The sequence below is a fragment of the Castor canadensis genome, chromosome 3 (assembly GCF_047511655.1).
Source record: "Castor canadensis chromosome 3, mCasCan1.hap1v2, whole genome shotgun sequence".
Taxonomy (NCBI): domain Eukaryota; kingdom Metazoa; phylum Chordata; class Mammalia; order Rodentia; family Castoridae; genus Castor; species Castor canadensis.
The window spans coordinates 187536594-187559605 of NC_133388.1; the positions used below are offsets into that span (position 1 = coordinate 187536594).

At 39.8% G+C, this 23012-nt stretch overlaps 1 protein-coding gene across 5 annotated transcripts in view; it reads right to left on the reverse strand.

The window, feature by feature from the left end:
- Positions 1-23012, reverse strand: part of Asap1 (ArfGAP with SH3 domain, ankyrin repeat and PH domain 1) — a 325249-nt gene that overhangs the window by 105674 nt on the left and 196563 nt on the right. For all 5 annotated transcript variants that reach the window (XM_074069229.1, XM_074069232.1, XM_074069228.1 and 2 more), the window contains one exon: positions 16443-16588. In XM_074069229.1, the coding sequence (XP_073925330.1) occupies positions 16443-16588 (146 nt within the window). The remainder of the gene's footprint in view (positions 1-16442; positions 16589-23012) is intronic.

Consider the following 23012-nt stretch of genomic DNA (forward strand, 5'->3'; position numbering starts at 1 on the left):
TGTTCTGTGACAGAGATGGATTACATGACTTCACAGTCACAATATTCTATAATTTTAGCTAGGTGCCAGTGGCTCACACCCGTAATCCTGCAAATTTGGGAAGCTGAGATGGGTAGGATCACAGTTCGAGGCCAGCCTAGACAAACAGTTCATGAGAACTTCCCCCCACCCTTCCAAAATAACCAGAGCAAAATGGACTGGAGGTGTGGCCCAAGAAGTAGAGCACCTGAAGCCCTGAGTTCAAACCCCAGCCCCATCAAAAAAAAAAAAAAAGAAAGAAAGAAAGAAAAAGATTCTGCAAGTTTCCTGTGTTTTTATTTTCTGGTTCTTTTAGGAATCCCTTTTAGAGTCTGAGCTGAAGTTTTGCTACCTGATGTTTAATGGTTGCCTCTGCAGGCAAGTACAATGTAGTCAGCATAATGCTACATTAATATGGGTGGACAAACTTTCTGTTATCACCTTCATCAAATGCAATGAGTTTTTTTAAAAGCTTTTCAAATCTATGGGATTATTTCCCACTTGCTCTACTAAAGTTCTACTGATTATTCTGTATCCATTTACTCAGCTTGCAAATGATAAAGTTGCAAGATAAAGTTGAATTAAGTTCTTTGACAAGTCAAGTCTGTAAGAAGCTGAAGAGTAATGTTTTAAAAAACACATCTTTTTCCATTTCATTAAACACACTAAAAACCATTTCACGAATGTTGTTCAGTATGGTAAATATACTGCTTTCCAAGTAAGTTGCTGTTTAATTTCTCTGCCAGTACACAGATCAAACCCAACCAGAAATTTGTAATAAATCAGACAGATGGAGACTGAAGTGTACCCTTTTATTATACAAAAGAGACTTGTTAGGCCAGGTGAGGTAGCTCATGCCGTAACCCTAGTTTTCTACTCAGGAGGCAGAGATCAGGAGGATTGTGGTTCTAAGCCAACCCAGACAAATAGTTTGCGAGACTCGGTCTCGGAAAAACCCCATCACAAAAAAGGGCTGGTGGAGTGGCTCAAGGTATAGGCCCTGAGTTCAAGCCCCAATATCACACACACACAAAAAAAAGCGGGGGTGGGGGGGGTGGGGGGAAGGGAAGGACACTTGTTTAAGCAAATAACTGAAATTAATATTAGCTTTGATAAAAATACCCATTTGTATCTTCCAATTGCCACAACACTGACATTCTGACATTCTACAAACAGCCTTACGATCCCAGCCACTGAAGATGACTTCATGAGCAGTTTTTCACATATATATGTATATATGAAATCAATATATACATACATGATTTTATATATAAAATCAAGGCAGTATATACACTGCCCCTTTGTACAGCTTTACCACAGAAGAAATGATCTTGCTTGCTTATTGATATATGGCCTGCCTCTCCTCACTAGGAGGTAAGCTTCTCCGAGGAGGGGTCCCTCATCTGTTTTGTTAACTAAAGCAGGAGCACAGAAGCAGCCACAGGCCACAACTGCACTGTTACCTCTGGCTTGCTGAAACACTGCCTGACGAGAGCCCAAGCCCCCAGAGAAGCTTGTAGAGTGAGGGCCCTACAGGCTTGCCTGAGTGCCATGCTACTTGCTAGAGGAAGGGCATGAGTCAGCAGTGCTCCCTTTCTTGCCTCAGAATAGAGAAGTATGCAGCACAGTCGTACAAATTGAGACGTCCACAGTTCCTACATGCACACAAGATTATTAATTAACAAGGACATAATTTTCTTGCTTCCTCATCTTGCGCTAATACTGAGTCTCTACTGCCCATGGTTATCCCTCTCCTTCCCCTCTGCAGAAACATTTTCTCTGAAAGAAAACTTAATGCAAATCTGCTGACTTGCTCAACACATTGGAAAATCCAATTAAAATAATGAGCCAGCTCTCAGCAGTTAAGCCAGCAATTCCCTGGTATAAAAAATTAGGTGTTCTGTTTAGAGTGCTAACTCCTTCATGCCCTAGACAGTTACTGACTACCTTGAAGGTATTTTAGATGGGTGCCTTGTCAGCAGGCTGCTTTCCAGGACTCCATGACACAGAGGAAAGCACAGGCATGTGGCCACTTATCACTCCTGGCATGGGAGACTTTGGGCAAACTGTTTAACCTCACTGGTGCCCCAGCACCTTCCTCAACTATCCCTGGTCAGTGCATGTGGACCAAGGCAGAACTAGCATCAACGAGGCTCCACTGTATCCCACTCATTTTACTCAGATGCTACTGACTATTCTACTCCATTACTTCATGTGATGATTAATCTGGATTGTCAACTTGACTGGATTTAAAAAAAAAAAGAATGCCTTAAATCTTGAGGGCTCTTACCTAATGAATTACTCCCTTTATGAATTCATAATATAATGGGATTATTGGGAGGTGGTAAAAGGTAGGAAGTGGGGCCTAGCTGGAGAATGTTGGTGGCTAGGGGTGTGCCCTTAGGGGCTATATTTTGCCCTGGCCCCTTCCTGTATTCCCTGTCTCTGCTTCCTGTCTGCTGCTATGTAAGCTGTTCCACCATCCTTCCCTGACATGATGGACTGAACCCTCTGAAATGCTGAGCCAAAATAAACAATATCTCCCTTTAAGGTGTTCTTTCAGAGTATTTTTGGTCATAATGATGATAAAAATGACTAATATATTCAGCTTCTAAACAATGTCCTTTCCTGTAATGATAAAGCTGAATTAACACCAGTTCTTTACACAAGGTCTCAGAATTGTTCTTTTTATGTTGCCCCTGTCAATCCTTCAAGGCATAATTAAGTTACTTGTTCAAACACACAGCTAGTTAGGTGGAAGGGTGAAGCCACAGGCCAGGAATAGCTCCAACGTCAATGAACTGTTTATACCACTATCTTCTCATAGATATCAGAATGCTTTGAAAACAAAATAAACCATACACATGCAATGGACAATTATTACCAGCCATTATTGACCTATTAAACTAGGATTGGTTTTACTTGGTTGCAGAGGCCTTAGGGAAAATAAGGAATAGTTGCTCAGGTTGAGGGCACTTTCAAATCCACCTTATCTACTTTTCAGGGATTTGTAAGAGTTTAGCCTTCTTAGCTGCCAGGGTACCACACGACTAGGTGTACGCTTGGGCAAGTCACTCACCCTTCAGAGACTTGGTCTCCTCACTCATGAAGTGTGAATGGTAACTCCAATGATATTAAGAGGACTGTGTGAGAAAGTCAGCAGACACAAATGCATGAAAAATGCTAGGCACCAGATAGACTCAATAAAATGTAACTAGGTTTATTTCTGTAACTTTCTTTGCACTTGGAAGGTTAAACAGTGGTGGTGGAACTGAAACAGCAGCTTTTTAGGTACTTTTATGGCTCCCAAATACCCTTCATAGGATTATACCACATACTTTCCAGTGGTGAGCCTCATGGTTGATTTCCTGCCTTCTTCTACAAGGCAGTCTGTCAAAATGTGAAAAAATACATCTCATTTTGTATTTCATCTAGGCAGAGCAGCCTGAATTAGACTGTTTATTAAAATGACAGAGGGTACTGTGCTTAATTTATGTTATCTAAAGTTACTGCTCACAACAACTCTATAAAATGGGTCTTAGTCTCGCTAAACTAATGAGGAAGTAGGCTCAAAGAGGTTAAGTAACTTGTCCAAGGTCAAATATAGTAAAGCAGATGATCAGGTTATTAATAATGGTTTATACTTCAAAGGCCATTCTCATTTCCTCTTTGTCCTGCTATAATATTTTAAAGTAATTATCTTATTATATCATCTCCAGCCTAAAACCCACCACTGCTTCCTGCTGAACTAGATTCAAATCCATATTCTCAAGATTAGGTCTGGCTGTGCCAACTTATCCCTGCTGCACATTCCTATCACAGAGCAACACTTTTCAGATTCCTAATCCTCTGAGCTCTCTCCTTTACACACACTCTCCCATCTGCCCGTAACACCCTTCTGCTGGCCACTGGCAAAAGACCCTTCAGTCTCCATGGTGCTCCTCAGTGAGGCCTTGACCATCCCTGGACACATCTCTTCTTAGTCTCCTACCAGTCTCACCAGTGGCAGGGTAGTGAAACTTCTGAGTTCTTCACTTTACCATGATTGCCTGTTCCTTGACTGTCTGGAACTAAGTTCCTGGGCATAGGGGCTAGGCCTGCTTTGCCCAGCTCTGGGCCACATCAAACTCCTGGCACAGTGTCAACATATTGTATACACTAAATAAAAGGCTCACTGACTGAGTAAACGGATGAACAAATGAATTCTTTTCCAAACCAGGTGAGCTGTTCTGAGACTTGAAGTGTTACAGAATCTGAACCAACTCTGGTCTCCCTGGAGTGCTCATCACCAGAAGGGCAGGGGATGCAGGGTTTAGGACCAAGGGGGCCTGTCTAACAACTGAGGAAGAAAGCGTGGAGGTCAGGAGCCCTGCTCCAGACTGGAAGCTGCCTGTACCTGGCTGTGGAGGTTGAGGCAGGCCACTTTACATTATTACCACCGATAAAGCTTAAAGTGAGCTGAGATACAACTGAACACAGTAGACAAAGATGTAGACCCAGCAGTGGACACTCATAATGCACCTAAAAACAAACAAATAAGCAAACAACTCTCCTTCAAAAACAAAACCAGCAGCGGAAACTATTCCGCAGTAAAGCTGAAGAGTTAGAAGGGCCAAATCATAATCTCATCAAAATTCTAGATTTTTGGTATATTCCACAATGTCCACTATAAAACGCTTGGCCCAGCATAGCTCAAGAACTTGAGCTTCTTAATTTGACCAACAATGACAGCTGGGCCCCGGGCTATAAGCAATTTCCCCCACTTCCTAAATGACTCAAATGGAAGAACTGCACTGAATTCCTAAGTGTAAATGAAGACCATTAGCTAAACAAGATATAATCACAGGATGTGTAAAGACTTCAAATGAGGCTTCAACTATTCTACTTTAGGCAGTAAAACAATGGAAATATTCAAAATAGGAAACTGACTGAATTATGGTATAAATATATGACAGGTACTCTCTAGTTGTAAGAACAATGTCATGGGCATGCTAGTGGTGATGTCCCTTAACAATGGACAACAGATTATAAGATTATTGGCGATATTTATTTTCATCTTTTTTTCCCTTGCATTTTCCAAATTTCCAACAATGAACTGGTACTATTTTTGTATTCATAAAGTTAGTAAGAAGAAATAGGGCACGGAAACACAAGAGGGTGATATAATCCACCAGCTACCTGTTTTTCACTCACCTTTTCTTTATTTATTAATGCAAGATACAAATCAGATTGCATGTATTAAAGTATTTTTGCTTTAGTAACAGGGTAGCAAATCTGAATGAGAGAAATTGTATAGCACTAGAAAATTCAATCTCTGCCCTGAACAGCAATCCTTCTTAGTGGTTCTCAAAGTGGGGACCCCTAACAGCAGTCTCAGCACCACCTGGAAACATGTTAGTAATGAAATCCCAAACCTAATTATTTTAGTGAAATGGGTAAAGGTCAAATTTAAGAACCATTGCTTTAAGCTAACAGCTGTCCAAAGTAGAAGAAAATTCAAAACTCCCATACAGGAGGGAGGACCTACAGCAAGAGAGAGGAAATCAGCTGCCTAAGGACATGAGGAAAAACAGAGGCAAATGACTGCCCCCAGGGGATCTGGGAAAGTCCCAAGGTAAAGTGCAAACCAAACCAAATTATATTGTATACTGAAGGCATCAGTGACTGACAAGACTAAATTTAAGCAGAAAGTACAGTTTTGCTGTTATAGAGAAAAATGGGTATGTGTAGGAGTGTAAGGGAATATGAGAATTCTTTAACTTAAAATAATGCAATCATATTTTGTCTAATTTAATATAAGCAAATGGTAGGTTAGATTTAACATCATCTCCTACATTGAGTGAAAATGAAAGCACTATCTTCCTTTGCATTATGTGCAGCTTCTGATTTCATTTTAGGATAATTATATGGAAAGGGGGAGTAGCTAAGATTTTTAATACCAAGACAAATGAGAAAGCAAAAGGAAAAAGAGTTCACAGAGGTAGGCCATGATATGAAAAGACATCTCAACCCTAAAGGTTTCTCTAGTGTGCTTGAAACGATAATCAATTAGTTCACGATCAACTTTCAGACTTTTAATTTCATTTTCATGCATGTCATCTATAATTTGCAATGTTTAAAGTAAAACGAAACCATACTGTGACATCAAATCACATTTTCCTTGCCTTTGCTGAACATCTCTATCACACATTATTATACATGTCTTGCAACGACTGACTTTACTCAAGAAGTGCCTTAACACAATGAAAAAATCTTCAATAAAGTAAGTGTACAAGCACACATGGTTTTAACCCCATACCAGGAAGACATAGTTAATGCCTCCTAGTGGACAACACAGCTTTTATTCAATTGATGAGTGAACAGGGCCACCTGCTGCCCTTTGTCTAGACTGCCTTGCCCCACCTGCTAGGTCTGTGTCTTCATGTTCTAAGACTCATTTCACTTGATTCTCACTGAAATTCTTAGAATTCAAAGAATCCATTTAAATGGTGGCTATGATTTTCACCAACAGTTGGCTGATACATTTCAAGGCCACAGACAAGGAATTTTCTTAGATGTATTCCTATGATACTAACTGCTACCAGGACACCAAATACAAGGTTCCTCTATTTGTAGGAACCCCAAAGCAAGAAGTTTTAAAACTCTGGTCCTATACTCATCTTTCTCCTTCTCTGCAAAATTGAGTAGTCCTTTAAACTATTAAAATATGTGGTACAAGAACTCTCCTATACAGAAAGTGATGGTCACTCCTAGCACAGAGTGAGCACTTGTTAAGTGATGGCTGAGTCAAGGATATACTTTAGAAAGTCTTCTCTTTCTTTTAGTACTGGCTTTAATTTAGACTCTCACCTGACTTTCTACACAGTGTATCAACCAGTGGTTAATGCTATTTATTAATGTTTCTATCTAAGGAAAACAGTCTCTGTTAGCTTAAGAGAATAGTTTCATAAATACCTATTAATTACTGAGGCTCAGATCAAGGGTCCCTCTTCTGGGAAGACTTCAATACCCCTGCTCTCTGGACAAATGAGTGAGCAAATGAACAAATCTGCCTCTGATGACCCAGCCTGGGAAGTGGCAGAGCACTGATTTGAAATCAGTTGTATCCGACTTCAAAGTTGTGTGACTTCTGCCAACTCTCTGAACTTTCAATTTTTTTCAATTTCTTAACACAGCTGGGAGCAGTAAGTCAATGAAAAGGTCCATTCATTTCTAATGGAAGACGTGGCAAGACACCAGCTCAATACTGAGTGAGTAGGGCATTTCTTCATGTTTAAACCTAGATGTATCAAAGGCACCACAATGTATAATCCAAAATAAAAAGATTAGGGAAAGTATAAGAAGCAACCAGCTGAAAAATAATAAGAAACTGCATACTGAAATATAAACAGAAATAAATTTGAGAAGGACAGAAGGGAATGGAATAAAATTCAAAATGTAAACATAACAAATGGACCGGATCACAGGATCCAGCAAAATATTTAAATTAGCATTTCTCAAAGTGATTCAGTGGGGAGTTAATGTTTCTTATATAGCAGGCAAGTTTGTGCTCAAGTAAGGAAGCACTGAATTGGACATGATGTCTAAGCTTTTAACATACAAATGTGCATGGTAAGCCTCCATGGGAAATGTTAGTGCTTCTCAGTGCAGAACTTTTATCAAAGAGCAAGGCATGGAATTAGTGTTTTGGTCTCACAATTTGATACTCTTGTTCCTAAGCAAGAGGACCCTCATGTATGGGGCATGGCCACTGTATACAGTTGCACTGGGTACATACCCAGTCAAAGCACCCACCTGGCATATACAAGTGGAGTGTGAAACTCAGACATGCTCCCCTTGCTAATCTGTTGCCAGTGCTGGCTGACATCAGTCCAGAAGAAGGTACCTCCTAACAGGAGGGCCTGGAGTGAGCAGCCTTGTCTGAGGACAATGGCATCATGAAGTAAGAAAAGACTGAAAGGCAATGCTTTGCAGAGGAATTCAAAACCAGTTCAAGACAGACCATTTAATCTGAAGCAATTAAGAAGAGTGGGAGAATCTATACAAGAAGCCACTCTTGGGATAGAAAATGGGAAACAAAGGAACAGTACAAGAAGTCAAGAGTAAATGTTGGGGCAGATTCTTTGTTGACATGAGTATTTGGGCCAATGAAAATATCTGCATTTGCTTTTCATAATGTACCTCCCACATTTGGGCAAGGAAAAAGAACTCTCGGAGGGTTCTGGAATGAAAAACATACAGAAAGAAAGTATCTCAAAACAGTGTTTGCCTTATGTTTGCAACATCTGGGCCATTGCTTTGATTGTTGTTCTTTAAATCAATACAACTTTTAAGTTAACAGTAAACCTATGTCCATAAGAGGATGCCTCTGAGAGGCAGTACGGTGTATTCTAAACAGATACCTGGGTTTGAATGTTGGCTCTTACCTGACCTCTGGGACTGAATTTTCTCAGCTGTTAATCAAGGATAATTATGATTACTACCTGGGAGGGGTATGTGAGGAGTAAATGAGGCAATATATACAGGTAGCAGATAGTAATGTTTACCAAATACTCCATTCTTTCCCTTTAATTTCCTGGTCCCCTGAAGCTAGGTGGACCCAAGAACTAAAATACCTGGAAAGCTGTGAAAAGCCTTCATACAACTGCCTCATCTCTCTTTCCCGGTCATGGTGAACTACATTGAGATGAAAGAGTCTCCAGGTGACTTAATATCTGACGCACTGTTATTATATAAACCAGACCACCTCAGTAGACATAACACAAGAAGAAAACAAGCCTTTACTGTGTTAAGCAATAGAGAATTGGGGTCTAATTTACTATGGCAAATTTGCCTATCCTAACTAGTACATGTAAAGTGCTTAAGATAGAGCCTGGCATAGTCCACTATAAATACACAGTTGTTGCATTTGGGTAAGCAGAAGTTAAGCACACAAATAATGATAACCTTACCTGCCTAAAGGCTGAGACCAGTTCTTTTTTTTTTTTTAAAGACAAGGTGTCTCCCTATGCTGCCCAGGAATTGATAGAGTAGCTGAGACTATAGGCTATCTTCTTTATTTTTTAAAGATATGTTGATAAGCAAACTTTAGGAATACCAAAGAGCATTCTAAACCTTTGTCAATACAATTCAGTCCCCTTTTATGAAACTCCACCAACAAGCAACTGGTTTCTCTCTCTTCTTCTTTCCCCCTTTCCCTTCCTTCTTCTCACACAGACATATAACTCTAAAACATAAGTCTTTCCTAGTACCAAAATACTGTTTTGTGAGTCTGTTTCAAGTTGAAAAACAATTAACTATCACATGTACATAAAACACACAAATTTCAGATGAAAAGTGTTATTTACTGCATGCAAAATTCATTGGCTGAAAATCCAATCTTATTTAAAATGCATCATTTGAATTTCTTATTTGAAATACTTTTAATGCAAATCTTTAAAAAAAAAAAAACAAAACACCCTGAAACAAACTATTTTTAAATTCAGCCTCAGGTAACCCAAGATTTTTGTACACTGGATGCATTTAACGCAAGGTACACTTGTGATGAATGTAAAATTCAAATAATTAGTTATGGTCTAGAAATACTATGTAGCCTGTTAAAATGATTTAAAAATTTTACTTACATGGTTATTCAGCTTCCAATAAAGCTTACAAAATACAGAAAGTATTGCATATACTGTATTGTATGGTACAATACATGTTTTTGTTTCTTGCAAACAGAACAAAACTCATGAGGCACTAAAGCCTGACTTGGCCTGAATCCATTTGTTGGTGCACTCTGACTTGAGGTGGGACTCTTCATGTCTTTTATTTATCACACTTCATGTGAACATTCAAGTGTCTCACTGCAGAGATAAAACTGTGTTTACTCATAAGCATGGGCTAGGGAGGCACTGGGAGGCATTGCCTTTCTAAAATGCATAAACTCTGACTTACATCTAACCTCAAGGATTTTAGATACTAGATCATGACCTGGGTAAGGTATTATATTTGTATCTATGTCTGCATAAGATATGTATGTAATATATATACATATACATGAAAGTTATCAGCATCTATGTATAAACCTGTAAAATATTTTCAAAAGAATATTATCCTCTTAAGTATCAACAGAACCTAGAATTATGTAATGATGGTCATTTTCTTAAACTTTTTTCATATTTCTAGTATTTTTACAATCAACACGTATGATTTTCTAACAGAAGAGAAAAAACAATGTACGCACATATGAATAAATGAATAAAAAAAATAGAACTGTGCTGAAGGCCAAAAAAAAAAAAGGAGAAAAAACAAACAAACAAACAAAACACACCCTTTTCCTCTTGCTCACTCTTCATTCCCTGCCCACATGAACAGGTCTCATCTCACTTCACAAAATGTCCCATAGTATTCCTAGGTAGTGATCTGATAGATCAAACACTCAAACCTTCCAATTATGAATTGTCATTTTTTTTGGCAGCACTGGGGTTTAAACTCAAGGCCCCACACTGACTAGGCAGACCCTCTTACTGCTTGAGCCACTCCACAAGCCTGAGTCTTCCAATTATGGATTATTGTTGTTATGCTCTTTTTTGGGGGAAGTACTGGAGTTTTGAACTCAGGACCTCCCTGGATAAGGTCTTAAAAATGATAAGGCCTTTAAAAAATGTACTAGTTCATTGCACCAGAGGCTACCAATTTACCATTGAGCATGCAACATCCTCTCTATACTTTTTAGTATTTCAAAGCACTTGAGAAATAATCTATTTGCTAGAAATATGCACATTTCCAGCTATTTTCATTTGAGGAAAAAGAAGAAACTTTAAAGAAATCCTTAACCCAAACCACAATACTCTGTATTCAGAAATTGCAAACAGGAAATGTTATGCAGCTGGAGAAATTTTTTCTTTGCTCCAACAGCTCTGAAGCAATAACTGCCTTCTAACTGTTAAATGACACTCAGTCTCTCAGGCAAGCTACAGAGCTGTCCAAAGACTCAGGGCATACAAGGAACCAGATGCACTGAATCCTGGCTGGACTAGAGCTCCTCTGGGCACCTCCTACTATTTTTTAAAAAGGTTTTATGTATATTTTCTAAAACCATTGCTACACTGTGACTCTCATTTAAATGGTTTCTCTGTCCCTGAGAATCTATTTAAACCCACCACTTACTCCTTTTCCATCCCATTTTGTGGTTTGGGAAAATTAAATGGAAGAGAGTCTCTCTGCTGACTCCTTAACTTCGCTGTCACAATCACATCCAATGATGGCCTGATGCTAGTAGAGTAGGCCCAGTCAGCACTGTTTGGCAAGCAAGATTTTAATGCTTTCCTTTCAATGATTTAAAGAAAAACAATTTTGGTATTGTATATTTAATCAAATGGATAACAAAAACAAAAAGCTAAACTCAAGAGCATCCTATTGAAAAAAAACAAAACAAAAAAACCAGGGACGATTGTAAAACACGAATACATTAAGTGCTAAAGGGCCCCAGAGTAGAAAAAAATGGAATGTACCAGGGCATGGAAGCATGGAATACTGTAGGTTCTGGGAAGAACAAGCAGCTTTACTCTGTCTGGAGCCATTCTTGATTATTAGGAAACACCTTTAACCAGAAGAAAGTTAAGTAGAGAGATGGGGAAGTCCACTAAAGAAATAGTTCTAATAATTTACTAAAAAATGTTACTATCTACTAAGCATGTACTGCAAACCAACTGCTACAATAGATACTTGATGTACACTATTTATAAAAATGCTACTACAGAATGCAAACTTCAATGGGACAAGGCCTTTTCTGTGTTGTTCTCATGACCATCTCCTTCCTGCTGAGTCACAGTGCTTGTGCAGAACCTCAATAAACACCTGAATAATGAGTGAACATGGCAAGAAGGATTAATAATTACATTTTACAGAAGTGAAGAAACTAAGACCCATGGGTTACTCAAGTAATCTGCCACACACAGCTAAGAAGCTAGTGACTAATTCTTTTTACCGAAGTTTCCTTAAATTCGAAGTTCTTGCGCTTAAAATGACACCAGAGATACATTAAAAGTAAGGACAAAACAGATCATCCCACATTTCTCTGGCTTCTCACCACTAAGAGGCAGCATTTCCTAGATATAATCAAGCATTACAAACAAATTCACTTCTGGGAGCAAAGAGTGAATCACTCCATCCTTTCAGAATAGCAACCACACACAGGACTTCAACTAGAGGAAGAAATTCACCAGGAGACTGATTTACAAAACCTAGACAAGCGCAAAGGAAGTGAGCAGAGGACTGCACGTCAGTTGTGTCAAGGAATACCAGAGATACACTGGCTTTACAATGAAAATTTTACATAACTATGTCTTATCAGACATATTCCCCTACTTTACCTCCCAGATTAGAATATGATGGCTTGTACTCTGATTTAAACTTTTTACTTTGAAAAGAACTCAGACTCCTAAAATGTTGAAAAAATAGTACAGAAGGGTCCCTTGTACCCCATCAATCCCTTCCCCCATAAGCAACAGCTTATACAGTATGCTAACAAAATCAAGATACTGACATTGCCCAAGGCAAATGACTACGCTATAGATCTTACTTGAAATCTACTAGTTTTTTCATATGTTCCTTTTTTGTTTTCTTGAGTATGTCTTTGTACACAGTTCTAAGGAGGGGATGGTCGGTTATTGGTGCCTATTCAGAGTCAAGGGCTTTGCATTGGGACCATAGAAAGAATGCTTAAGTATGTTGGGAATTTGCAAAGTCACTCTACCCATCCAGGCGCAAAGGCATAGAAATGAAAATTTGTTTTAAAGACTTTCATTTGGGAAAAGAGCCTGGGCAGAACCAACTAAGGAATCATTTCCTGTGTGCAGCCAGCGAGGCTCTCAGAGGCTGAACAGCTGTGGTTCAAATGGGCCTAGGGATAGTTATGATGACGACAGACCTTGGCACCATCCATGTCATGCTGACTTTGCAGGCACACAAATGTTAAGAGTTATGGGGTCAAGTGGCTTCCACCGAGATTTCAAAAAAAAAAAAGGCTGGGAGGCTAAGCAGTGTGTTGCAGGGCCAGCATCCCCATAAGCGGCCCGACAGGGCAACAACACAAAGTGAAGTTGTGAAACTGAAGGCAAAGCCACAGAGGAGACCCAATGAAGGTGGACATGCCAGCAATGTGCCGCACTTGCCAGGGAAAGAAAGCTATAGGCATTATGCAAAGCCAGCCCAAAAGGAGTGGCCATGTGTACCACAATCAACAAGACCGTGAGGGGTGGGGGGGGGGGGTGCTGCTCAAGTCTTTGGGAGCCTGCATTCTAACACCATATCTAACACTAAACCTGCCTTGGATGCCAGATATAGAGCTTTAGGACTTAATGTTTACCCTGCTCGGTTTTTGCCTTGGGCTGAAACTTCCTTTCAATTTTCATATTCCTCCCTTCTGGAACAGAAATGTTTACCCTATGCCTTTTCCACCACTGTGTCTTAAAAGTATGTAACAGCTTTATTTCTGAATTGTGAGAGTTCTTTCAGTGCTGGAAGAGACTGTGGACTTAGACTTTTGAATAATGCTGGAACAGTTAAGACTTTGAGACTCTTAGGGATGGACTGAATGCCTTCTACACTGTGAGATGGACATTTCAATTACATTAATTATTGCTACTGTTGCTGGCCTTCAATGGCCTAGGGAAAGAGGGTGGTTAGGCATACTCTGAGGAACACTGGCTTCCATGGAGTGCGCCTCAGACTCTTTGGCTGGGGATTAGAGGTGCTGCAAGTAGATCCAGAACCTCTCCTTAGGGGATAGGACATGGCTCCCTCTGAGCCCTCTGTTCAAGAGCACACCTTAGTCAGTTTTGCTCTCTTTTCTTTCTTGATAAAGCCTAAGAAGGGAAGCAGCCAGTTTCTGGGTGTTGTCAGGTTGTAGAAACAACAGGAACTGCCTTTTTATTTAGTCAGAATATTGTTCCCCTAGTAGCCAAACTACAGTAAAAACCAATTCTTCTGCCTGTTCCCTTATTGAGAATGCTATCACTACCTTTGAAGAGAGAACACTATTTGTTTTCGTTGGTGGAACTGAGTTTGAACTCAGGGCATCCTGCTTGCTAGGTAGGTACTCTACCATTTGAACTACACCTCCAGCCCTTTTTGCTCTGGTTATTTTGGAGATAGGGTCTCGCCTGGGACTGCCTGGACAGTGATCTTCCATAGCAGCTGAGATGACAGATGTTTGCCACTGTGCCCAGCTTTTTCCATTGACAAGGGGTCTTGAGAACTTTTTGTCCAGGGCTGACCTCAAACCGTGATCCTCCCGATCTCATCCTCACAAATAACTAGTATTATAGGTGTGAGCCACTGACACCTGGCTTGGTTTTAATTTCTTAGCAAAATAAATTAGGTCTTTTAGCAATGTCTTTTAGATTTTCCCTAGACTTCTACTCCACAAAGGGGAATGGACATGGAAAAGCCCTGAGCTTGGGGCGTATCTAATGGAATAGGAAGATTAGCACTGGAAGCCAGGGAGCCAGAACAACCAGGGCATCCAGTGACAGGCAGTATATAAAGAGTGGGTAGGACAAAATAGACAGAATGCTGGGTTCTGTCTCCTTACTAACACTGTGGATGAACAATGTACAATAATTTCAGCATGCCTCAGGGTCCTCAGCTGGATTAAAGGTATAATCACCATAGGATTTTTATCTATAAATGTGTTAAATGGAGATAATTTATGTAAGGCACCCACCACATTGCCAGACTCAAAGCTCTTCAATAAACACGAGTTGTTTTATATAAAGATATCTGAATGTATCCAATGACTGACAGGTTTGTGAGTATGTACTGATACAGAGCTGAGCAGCAAAGTTTAGAGTAGACTGGTGCATGAACACAGGGTGATGACTTTTGACTTAGGCTAAATATACTTGGAAGCCAAAAGAGCAAGTTAGCCAAGTGACAATGCTTCCCTCAGGGAAAAAACTTCCTGAGTGAGTCTTTTGCCAAGTATTATCAAAGTGAAGTACTGAATCTTATTTCACACCCTATTTTCCCACCACCCACCCTTTCAGCAACCCAACAACCACAATGTCAGGTAATACCCAGAGGGAAGAGGACATGAGAGGGTCCTCTTCTGAATGAAAGAGATTTAAATAGTCTAAGGTTTTACAAAACATCATGGGCTTATTAAACCAAAAAGACAGGAACATTCAAAATTATCCTTTCTCAAGTTTTTGAAAAGAGTATTTCTAGAGTCAACATTTACTTTCTTTTAGAGTAGTCAATTTAGATCAATGGCATAAACCACCAACTGGAATTAAATTATCAGGAAGACAGATACACACGTTTATCTAGTATAAGAAAAAAAGAGTATTTTGATTAGTCAGATATTCAGGTTAACAGACTGCAGAAAGGCAGCTGTCATTTTTCAAGTAGGTGTCTTCATCTTAAGCTGCCTGTGTCAAATGGCTTTATAATGGGATTATCCCTAAGGCCACGGAAGCCCATCTGACATATAACTGACCCAGGTTAAGGACATGTGAGTTTAGGATCTAGATCCTTAAAGAAGGAAAAGTGCAATGCTGGAAGCAGGAGGAGGAGAGACAAGGGACCAGTGCCTCATTCCCAGGGCAGGGCAAAGTGAGGAGAAATATGACAACAAATTGCACTCCTCCGGCACCTTTGGACTTACTGTACCCCTAACTTTTGGGACTTGATTAATTCATAAGGAAACATGACGGCTCTTAAAGAACTTCTGCCCAATCAGTCTACACGGTCAGTCTTGTGATGTTACCCAGAATGAACCTTTCTGTGTGAGGGTTGGGGAAGAGGGTATGGCACAATACAGACAGGCCTGGCAAACAGATTCCCACCCTCCATCCTTGCGTTGGCCTCCTAGGGTCAACATCTCCAGTGTCCTGATTTTTAGGGATTCTTTCTGCCATCAACTTTGAAACCAAAGTTCCCTAAATCTCAAAACCTTTTTCTTGGAGAGGTGGATTAAAATCATGTGTGGAATCAAGGGAAGTTCATTATTCCTAAACCAGGTACTAAGATGCATTGGCCATATCACACAGGTGACACACAGTTCTTGCAAAGTGTATGTCCATGCATGTTCAACACAAATTATCTTCACTCTTTCAACCAATTAAAAAGCAAAAGTTGCTATAATTTTTCTTAAAAACAAACAGCAGTAGAATGTAGAAGAGAGTTCAGGTTACCTAGTTTCTCTTGGTTTCAATAAATCTACTCTGCTATCAGCTGGGCTAAAGGTACAAATCCCATAAATTTCCCAATGGGATTAAAAAAAAATGACCTCCATACCTTGGGCTACCTAGCCTTTTATTTTATTTCCACCCCCAGGATGGAGGACTAAAGGGGGGGCAAGGAGTTGCTCTCTTTGATGACCTTAGGTTCTGGTCAGCATGCAGTTAGTTCTGTTCCATCATGGGGACAAGGCTTACCAGATTTTTCAGCAGTGTGGACAGTTCCTTTGTAAGAGTAGAAAACTTCACAAATGCGGTGCCAAGATCGGGGTTGTCTCGACTTAAAAAATTACTTCCAAACTTATCAAGAACTTGTGCATAGTTTTCTTCATTTTGTACATGGTCTAAAAAAGAAGAAGGGAAGGAGTATGAGGTATTATTTTCCACAATGAAGAGTTATTTAGAACACTGACCTCTGGAAACTCTCGAGAGGAAAGCAGATAAATTGCACCATTTATTGAACACGTTCAGAATTTTTAGCAGTACACCAAATGTTCTCAAGCCTTCCTACCCTCCTTTCTCCTTCTCCTTCTTCTTCTTTTTTTTTTTTAAGACACAGCCTCTATACATGTGTAGCCCAGGCTGGCCTCAAACTCACAATTCTCCTGCTTCAGTGTCCGAAGTGCAACCTACAAAATGAGGCTAACATCCACCTCACAGCGATATGGTGTTGAGTTGACATGAGCTATATAAACATTTCTCAACAGAGTGAACGCTCCATAAATACTAACTCCCACCTCTATGAAAAACCTTCTTCACTTGGCTTTCAGGAGTTTAAACTCTCTTGGTTGTCCTACCTCATGGCCACTCCTTCTCCATTGTTTTTGCTGGTTTTTCATCTGTCTGACCTCAGTATGTTGAGGAAATTATTCTTCTCTACTTATGTTTACTCCCTTGGGATCTCAAACTTAAGTCTTACCACTTTAAATGTTTTGTATTAGTTGACACCTCTCAAATTGATATCCCAAGTTCAGCGCCTACCCCTACAATACAGTCTTAAATACTATACATTCTACTGCCTATTCAATCTCCACTTGGATGCCCAACCTCTTCTTTCCAGTTCATTAACACAGTCAGTTAATGGTAAGAAACATTCCTAAGTTATAATGCTGAAGCCTGTGAGTCATACATTCTTTCTCACACACCAGATGCAATACGTTGGTAATCCTGGTGCCTCTACCTTTAAAATACACCCCAAATGTGACAACTTTGTACCCCCCCATGCTAACAATCTTTTCAACATCATCTATTGCCTTTGGTCTCTTTGTTTCTGGTCTTGCTGTTATCAAAATAGCATCCAGTATGGCCCTGTTAAATTGTGCAGAACATCTCAACTCCTGTGGCAGACACTGTCACACATCAGGGATACCCAGGTTCCTGATCGTGCAGACATATGGATAGCAATATTTCATTTCCACACATTCTTGAAGTGAGGTGTGGAAGATGGTTTGTATTGGCAATGTAAGGGGAGGTGATGGGTACTTCTGTTATGTGAAATCATTTCAGATGCTCTTGTCAATTCAATTCTTCATGTCCCTTGTCCTCTGTTGTGGTGTACAAAGCACTACACATTTGCATGCTGGTACAGAGGATGCAGAGCAGCTTTGGGATGAATGAATGGACAAGTAACTACGTATCAAAGTCCTATCTTTAATGGCTTAATCCAAATAGCATTTCTTTTGTTATCACCTTGGTTTACTTCTGCATCCCCATCCAAGAGACACCACTGTGGATTTTCCAGTGAGCTGGACTTATAAAACTAGGATTCAGTAAATACTTGTTGACATAGATTCATTGAATCCCTTTTCAGAATCTCCAAGGCTACTCAAGAACTTAGATGAAATTGTTAAAAATTTAATTTTCAAATGCCCTCAGTACTGCCAAGGCACACAGAACACAGGCCTGAACTGAGGAGCACCTAGGAAAGAGGAGTCATGGCAATGGAATGAAATGAACCGAGGCTCCAGCAGCTTTCTAATCATCACTCCATTAAAAATTCATGATGCCTGCAGTGCTTGTCATCATTTCTGGCTGAGATATTAAAAAAGATAGAATGCAGCTCTGATACTGCCCAAGTTCACATAGAGAATCAGCTCAGGAAAACATAAGACAGGCCACATGAGCTGACCTGACAGGGTGCCCATGTCTGATCTCTCTCACCTGCTGCAGCCAGCCCCATGCCTCTGTCTAAGCCAAGGAGACCCACAGGCAACTGACAATCTCCCCTAACTCTCTTCTTTGCTTTTGGAGGCCAGTGAACAAAAATGATCATTTCAACTGCTTCCAAGGGAAGGACCTTAGTGGTAACATGAGTATATAGGCTTTCTATTTGTTTACTTGAAATCATAAAATATTTCAAATGAAATATATACAAGTGTTTAGAAAAACAGAATATCCATGTACTCACCACTCATCTTAAGAAATAAAATACTGTAGGTTGGTTCCCCTAATCCTCCACCCATCTTTTCCTCCAGTTCCAATGTCTTCCCTTCCTCCCCGCAAAGCCGTTTTTACCCTGAACTGGAATTTCACGCAGAGGTTAGGAAGAATTACAAGAAGCTTATTCTACCAGTGATGATGGACTCATTCAAATAAGATGGAGTTAGCTAAGGCAGATAGGCCATGGGAAGGAAGCCCTGGCATGTGAGGAGAATTTTCTCTGACCCAAATGCTTTTTATAATATCTTACTTCACCCTAACCAGGACTCTGCAAGGGAAGAATTATGCTTACTAAGTAAATGAAACATAAATGCGATGTGAGAAAGGCAGAAGGTGAGACTGCTTTGTTAATTCTACAACTGAAAAACCATGACTGAGAAAGACTGTGTGTGTGTGTGCACATCTAAACACGAAATACATAATAATATATATGCCATGTATATAAACACGTTGAAATATAGCAGGTTAGTAAGATATATCTTGGGATTACAATAATCCTAGGAGGGTAGAAATGATGGGAATTAATGGCAAGGCACTTGAAACAGCACCTGGAATGTGGCACAGACCCCAACACACCAGCTATTATTACCTCAGAGATACACGCAGTATCCAACAGTACAGGAACACAGGCATCACATGGTTTAAAACATACTGCATTACATAGTGATAACTTACTAACAGGAACACACACACTCTTCCATATAAAATTAAGGGCTGGCTAAGCCCATTTTCAACAGGCACAAAGAGTGACAGGCAAGGAGACATGATTCTGGTGCAAGAATTTGAAAGGGTAGAGGCAGAGGGAGGCCATATTACAGAGTACAGGACACCATCTGAACAGACTGCCAGTTCAGGAGTACACAGAAGAGGAAAACGAAAAGCTTTGCGAGGTATGTCACAGGAACAGGTGGGAATGAACAGAGGGGTTAATGGTGCAGGAAATGGGCAGGCCACTTCAAGAGGTCTAAGAGCTACAGAGCGCTCTGATGTTTTTTCTTTTTATTATCTTATTATTGTTGTACTGGGGATACTTTGTGACATTTACAAAAGTGCTTACAATATATCTTAGTTAAATTCACCCCCCTCCGTCATTCTCCTTTATCCCTCCTCTTTCCATTCTTAGAACAGTTTCAACAGATCTCATTTTTCATACATGAGTACAGAATATTTCCACCATATTCAACCTCCCTCAGCCTTTCCTTATATCCTTTCTCTCACACTGGCATGCTCTGTTTTAAGATTATTACTACGAGACTTTCACGAGTGTGGCACTGAGTGTTGAGACTGGATGAAAGAAGACTAGGGAAAGAAAGAAACATTTGATCCATCCAGCAAGAAGGCCTATTCTTTTCCAATATTTGTAAAAAATTTCTAGCATTCACAATACTGTTACAGAATATAAGATAACTCTAAAATCTAGGTGAAGCATATTGACTGTGTCTAGCATGACACCTAATTATACTGAATTAATGCATGACACACAACTGCTACGTTGTATGTCATACAATTCTTCCCTCTTTGGTTGTTATGAAATAATAACAACCTCAAAAAAAATTCAGGTGTAACCTTTCAATTTAGTAAAGAACAAAACAATACAATTTTAATAACTGCACCAGACAGGTCCAGTTAGGCAAGTACATGTAATTATAAATAAAGAAGCTTAAATTTAGGCCTTTTTGATCTTAGAGTTGGGCACTTTCCCATACTAAGACAACAGAAAACCCTTGTCATGGAAGTTGGCAAGTCCCCACCAAGATGAGTCTGCCTTAAAAACCTTCCTAAACAATCCCTAGTTCCTATTTGTTTCCCCCATATATTTATCTTCTCAGATTTACTGACTTAGAAGCCTCTTTTTCCTTGTCTTATTACTCTTCTATAATTTATAGCCCTTTATTAAAATGACATACATTCTCCCAGGCCTAACCACTCCTTTCACTTCTTTTATGAGCCCCAAATCTGCATCCTAAATAAACTTTTTCTATTAATCTGCCTTTCACAGTTTCATTTGCAGGCCCCAGTCACTGAATATAAAAGGAGAGAGGAAATGTTTAACCCCATCCCTTTTACCCCATAACCTAAAGTGGGACTGATCTAGGTTCAAATATCTCATAAAACCTTCACTGACTGCCAACCTAGTCTTTGATTCTCAGGACCTATAACTGTGGCTGCCAACTTCCAAGCACTGACAGTAGAGTGGGATCCACCATAGCAAATACTGTAAAACTCTTTCAAGGAGTGAGGCTCCTTTCAAGGCATCATTTTATGATAACTGAAATGCAGTGGTAAAGCCAGCAGTACAAATCCAGTTTCATTTGACCCCAAATTACATCCTTTTCCACTGACAAACTCAACTATCGTGGACACTAGAATACTGTGTGCCACAATATCCACTCCGAATCCACTCTGTGAAAGGCTTGAGGGAAACACCAGGGAGATGACAGAATTCTTGTTCCCTAATAGTATCAACAATGTAACAGGTATAATTAGTTGCAATTAAAATATCTGACTACGTAATGTGTCAGAACAGTACCATTTCTCCTGCATTATCTCATTCAATGCCCACAACTCCATGCTATTATTATTACCCTCATTTTATAAATGTGAAATGGGTTAGAGAGACTAAGCAAGTTGCCCAAGATCACCCAGCTAACGAGCAGTGGCAGCGGGCGCTAACTTCTAAGTCTGTCTGTCAACCAGTCAGTGTGCTTGGTCAAGTTCTGGAAACCCCAGAAGACATCTAATTTGAGCCGGATGCCAAATGATTGAGGATCCTAGGAAAATGGAGGTCGTAGCTCCAGCCTCTGCTATGTGACCCTGTCACATAGTCTGATGACTAAAGCTTTTGGGGACCTTAATTTCCTCATCTACAAAAAGATCTAATAATACCTGCCCTGGCTATTGAATGCCAGGAGGTAAAGGCATCATAATGAAGGTAAAGCTCTTTTGGGCTTACCTCTATTTGGTGAGTATAAGAAGACCCTGAGGTCTTATTATAAGTATTGACTGAGGTGTCAGCTGGTGGAAGAACCAGGCCCTGGCCTGAGGACACAGAGACCTGGGTCTAAATTCCTACTTTGGTCCTAATTGGCCCTGTGTGATCTTAGGAGAGGCACTCAACATTTCTGGGCCTCAATTTCATATGTGAAATGTAACAATGCCTATAAAATACGTGGCAAATCTCTACAACTATCTTTACTTTTATTAATTTCATCTATTCTGAGACTGAAGGCTAAAGATCTAACAGATATAAGCTTAAATATCACAGTACTTTTTGGAGGATTCTAGGAAATATAATCAAGGATTGAATTTTAGGTTAGGGCATCTGCTTTCTCAACTACAGTAATACCTACTTGCTAGGGTTATTATGGGAATGGATGGGAAAAGCCTATAATGGCCTCATTCGACTCTGGCATGCAACAGGTGTTTACACACTGTTAAGTACCATCCTTCATTCCACAATGAGTTACTTCCTTAGCTTCGCTTCTCTTTCCTGGGACCCTGGCCTCTCTTCAGGGTTTTTATACAAGGTCTCTTCTGTGTCACGTGTCCATAGCGACATGTGTTTATCTTTGTGAGTGTAGGAACATCTTCTGGAGGAGAGCTTAGATACACACACTATTACACTCTAGTTGTACAATCAATCCAAAGCTCTCCTACCTGTAAGCTCCATCAGCATCTCAGCCAGCCTTGTTCAAGGTCAAATGAAAGTGTAACCTTCACTCTCCTTAGAACTTACAATGCTTGGGCTCTCAGCTTCACCCAATTTGTATATATCCCATTTCCAGTGCTGGGCTTGGCACACAGTGAGAGCTCACTAAAACCTCCACTGCAGGTACTGAGCTCTGGAACAAGTCATTTTCCTTCCTTCAAAAAGGACATAGCATCAGTCATATGGCAGGCATAGAAAACACAAGCTGTAACTGCATAAATTAAGCTACATAATATGCACCATAAATTATAGTGCTGGGGAAAGTGATATATTCCTAAACCACCCTATGCACACTTTGTAGCACTAGTTACTTTTAAAAATTCCATTTGTTTTAAAAATTATAAATCGCTCACTTGTGACTTTAGACATACATAAAGATAAAAATCTCACCTCCTTAAAATAAAGTTAATAATCTGAAGTGTGTCCCAGCAAACCTTAATCCATGATTAAAACACACACAAATATTGGAGTTTTCATTCCAATCTTCTCTTTTAAAAAAAATGAGGTATTATACACAAAATTCTCTGACTTGCTTTTTTCCTACTGACTAAAGATGAACAAATCTTTTTTTATGAGCAGTACTGGGTTCCAACTCAGGACTTTTAGCAAGTGCTCTGCAA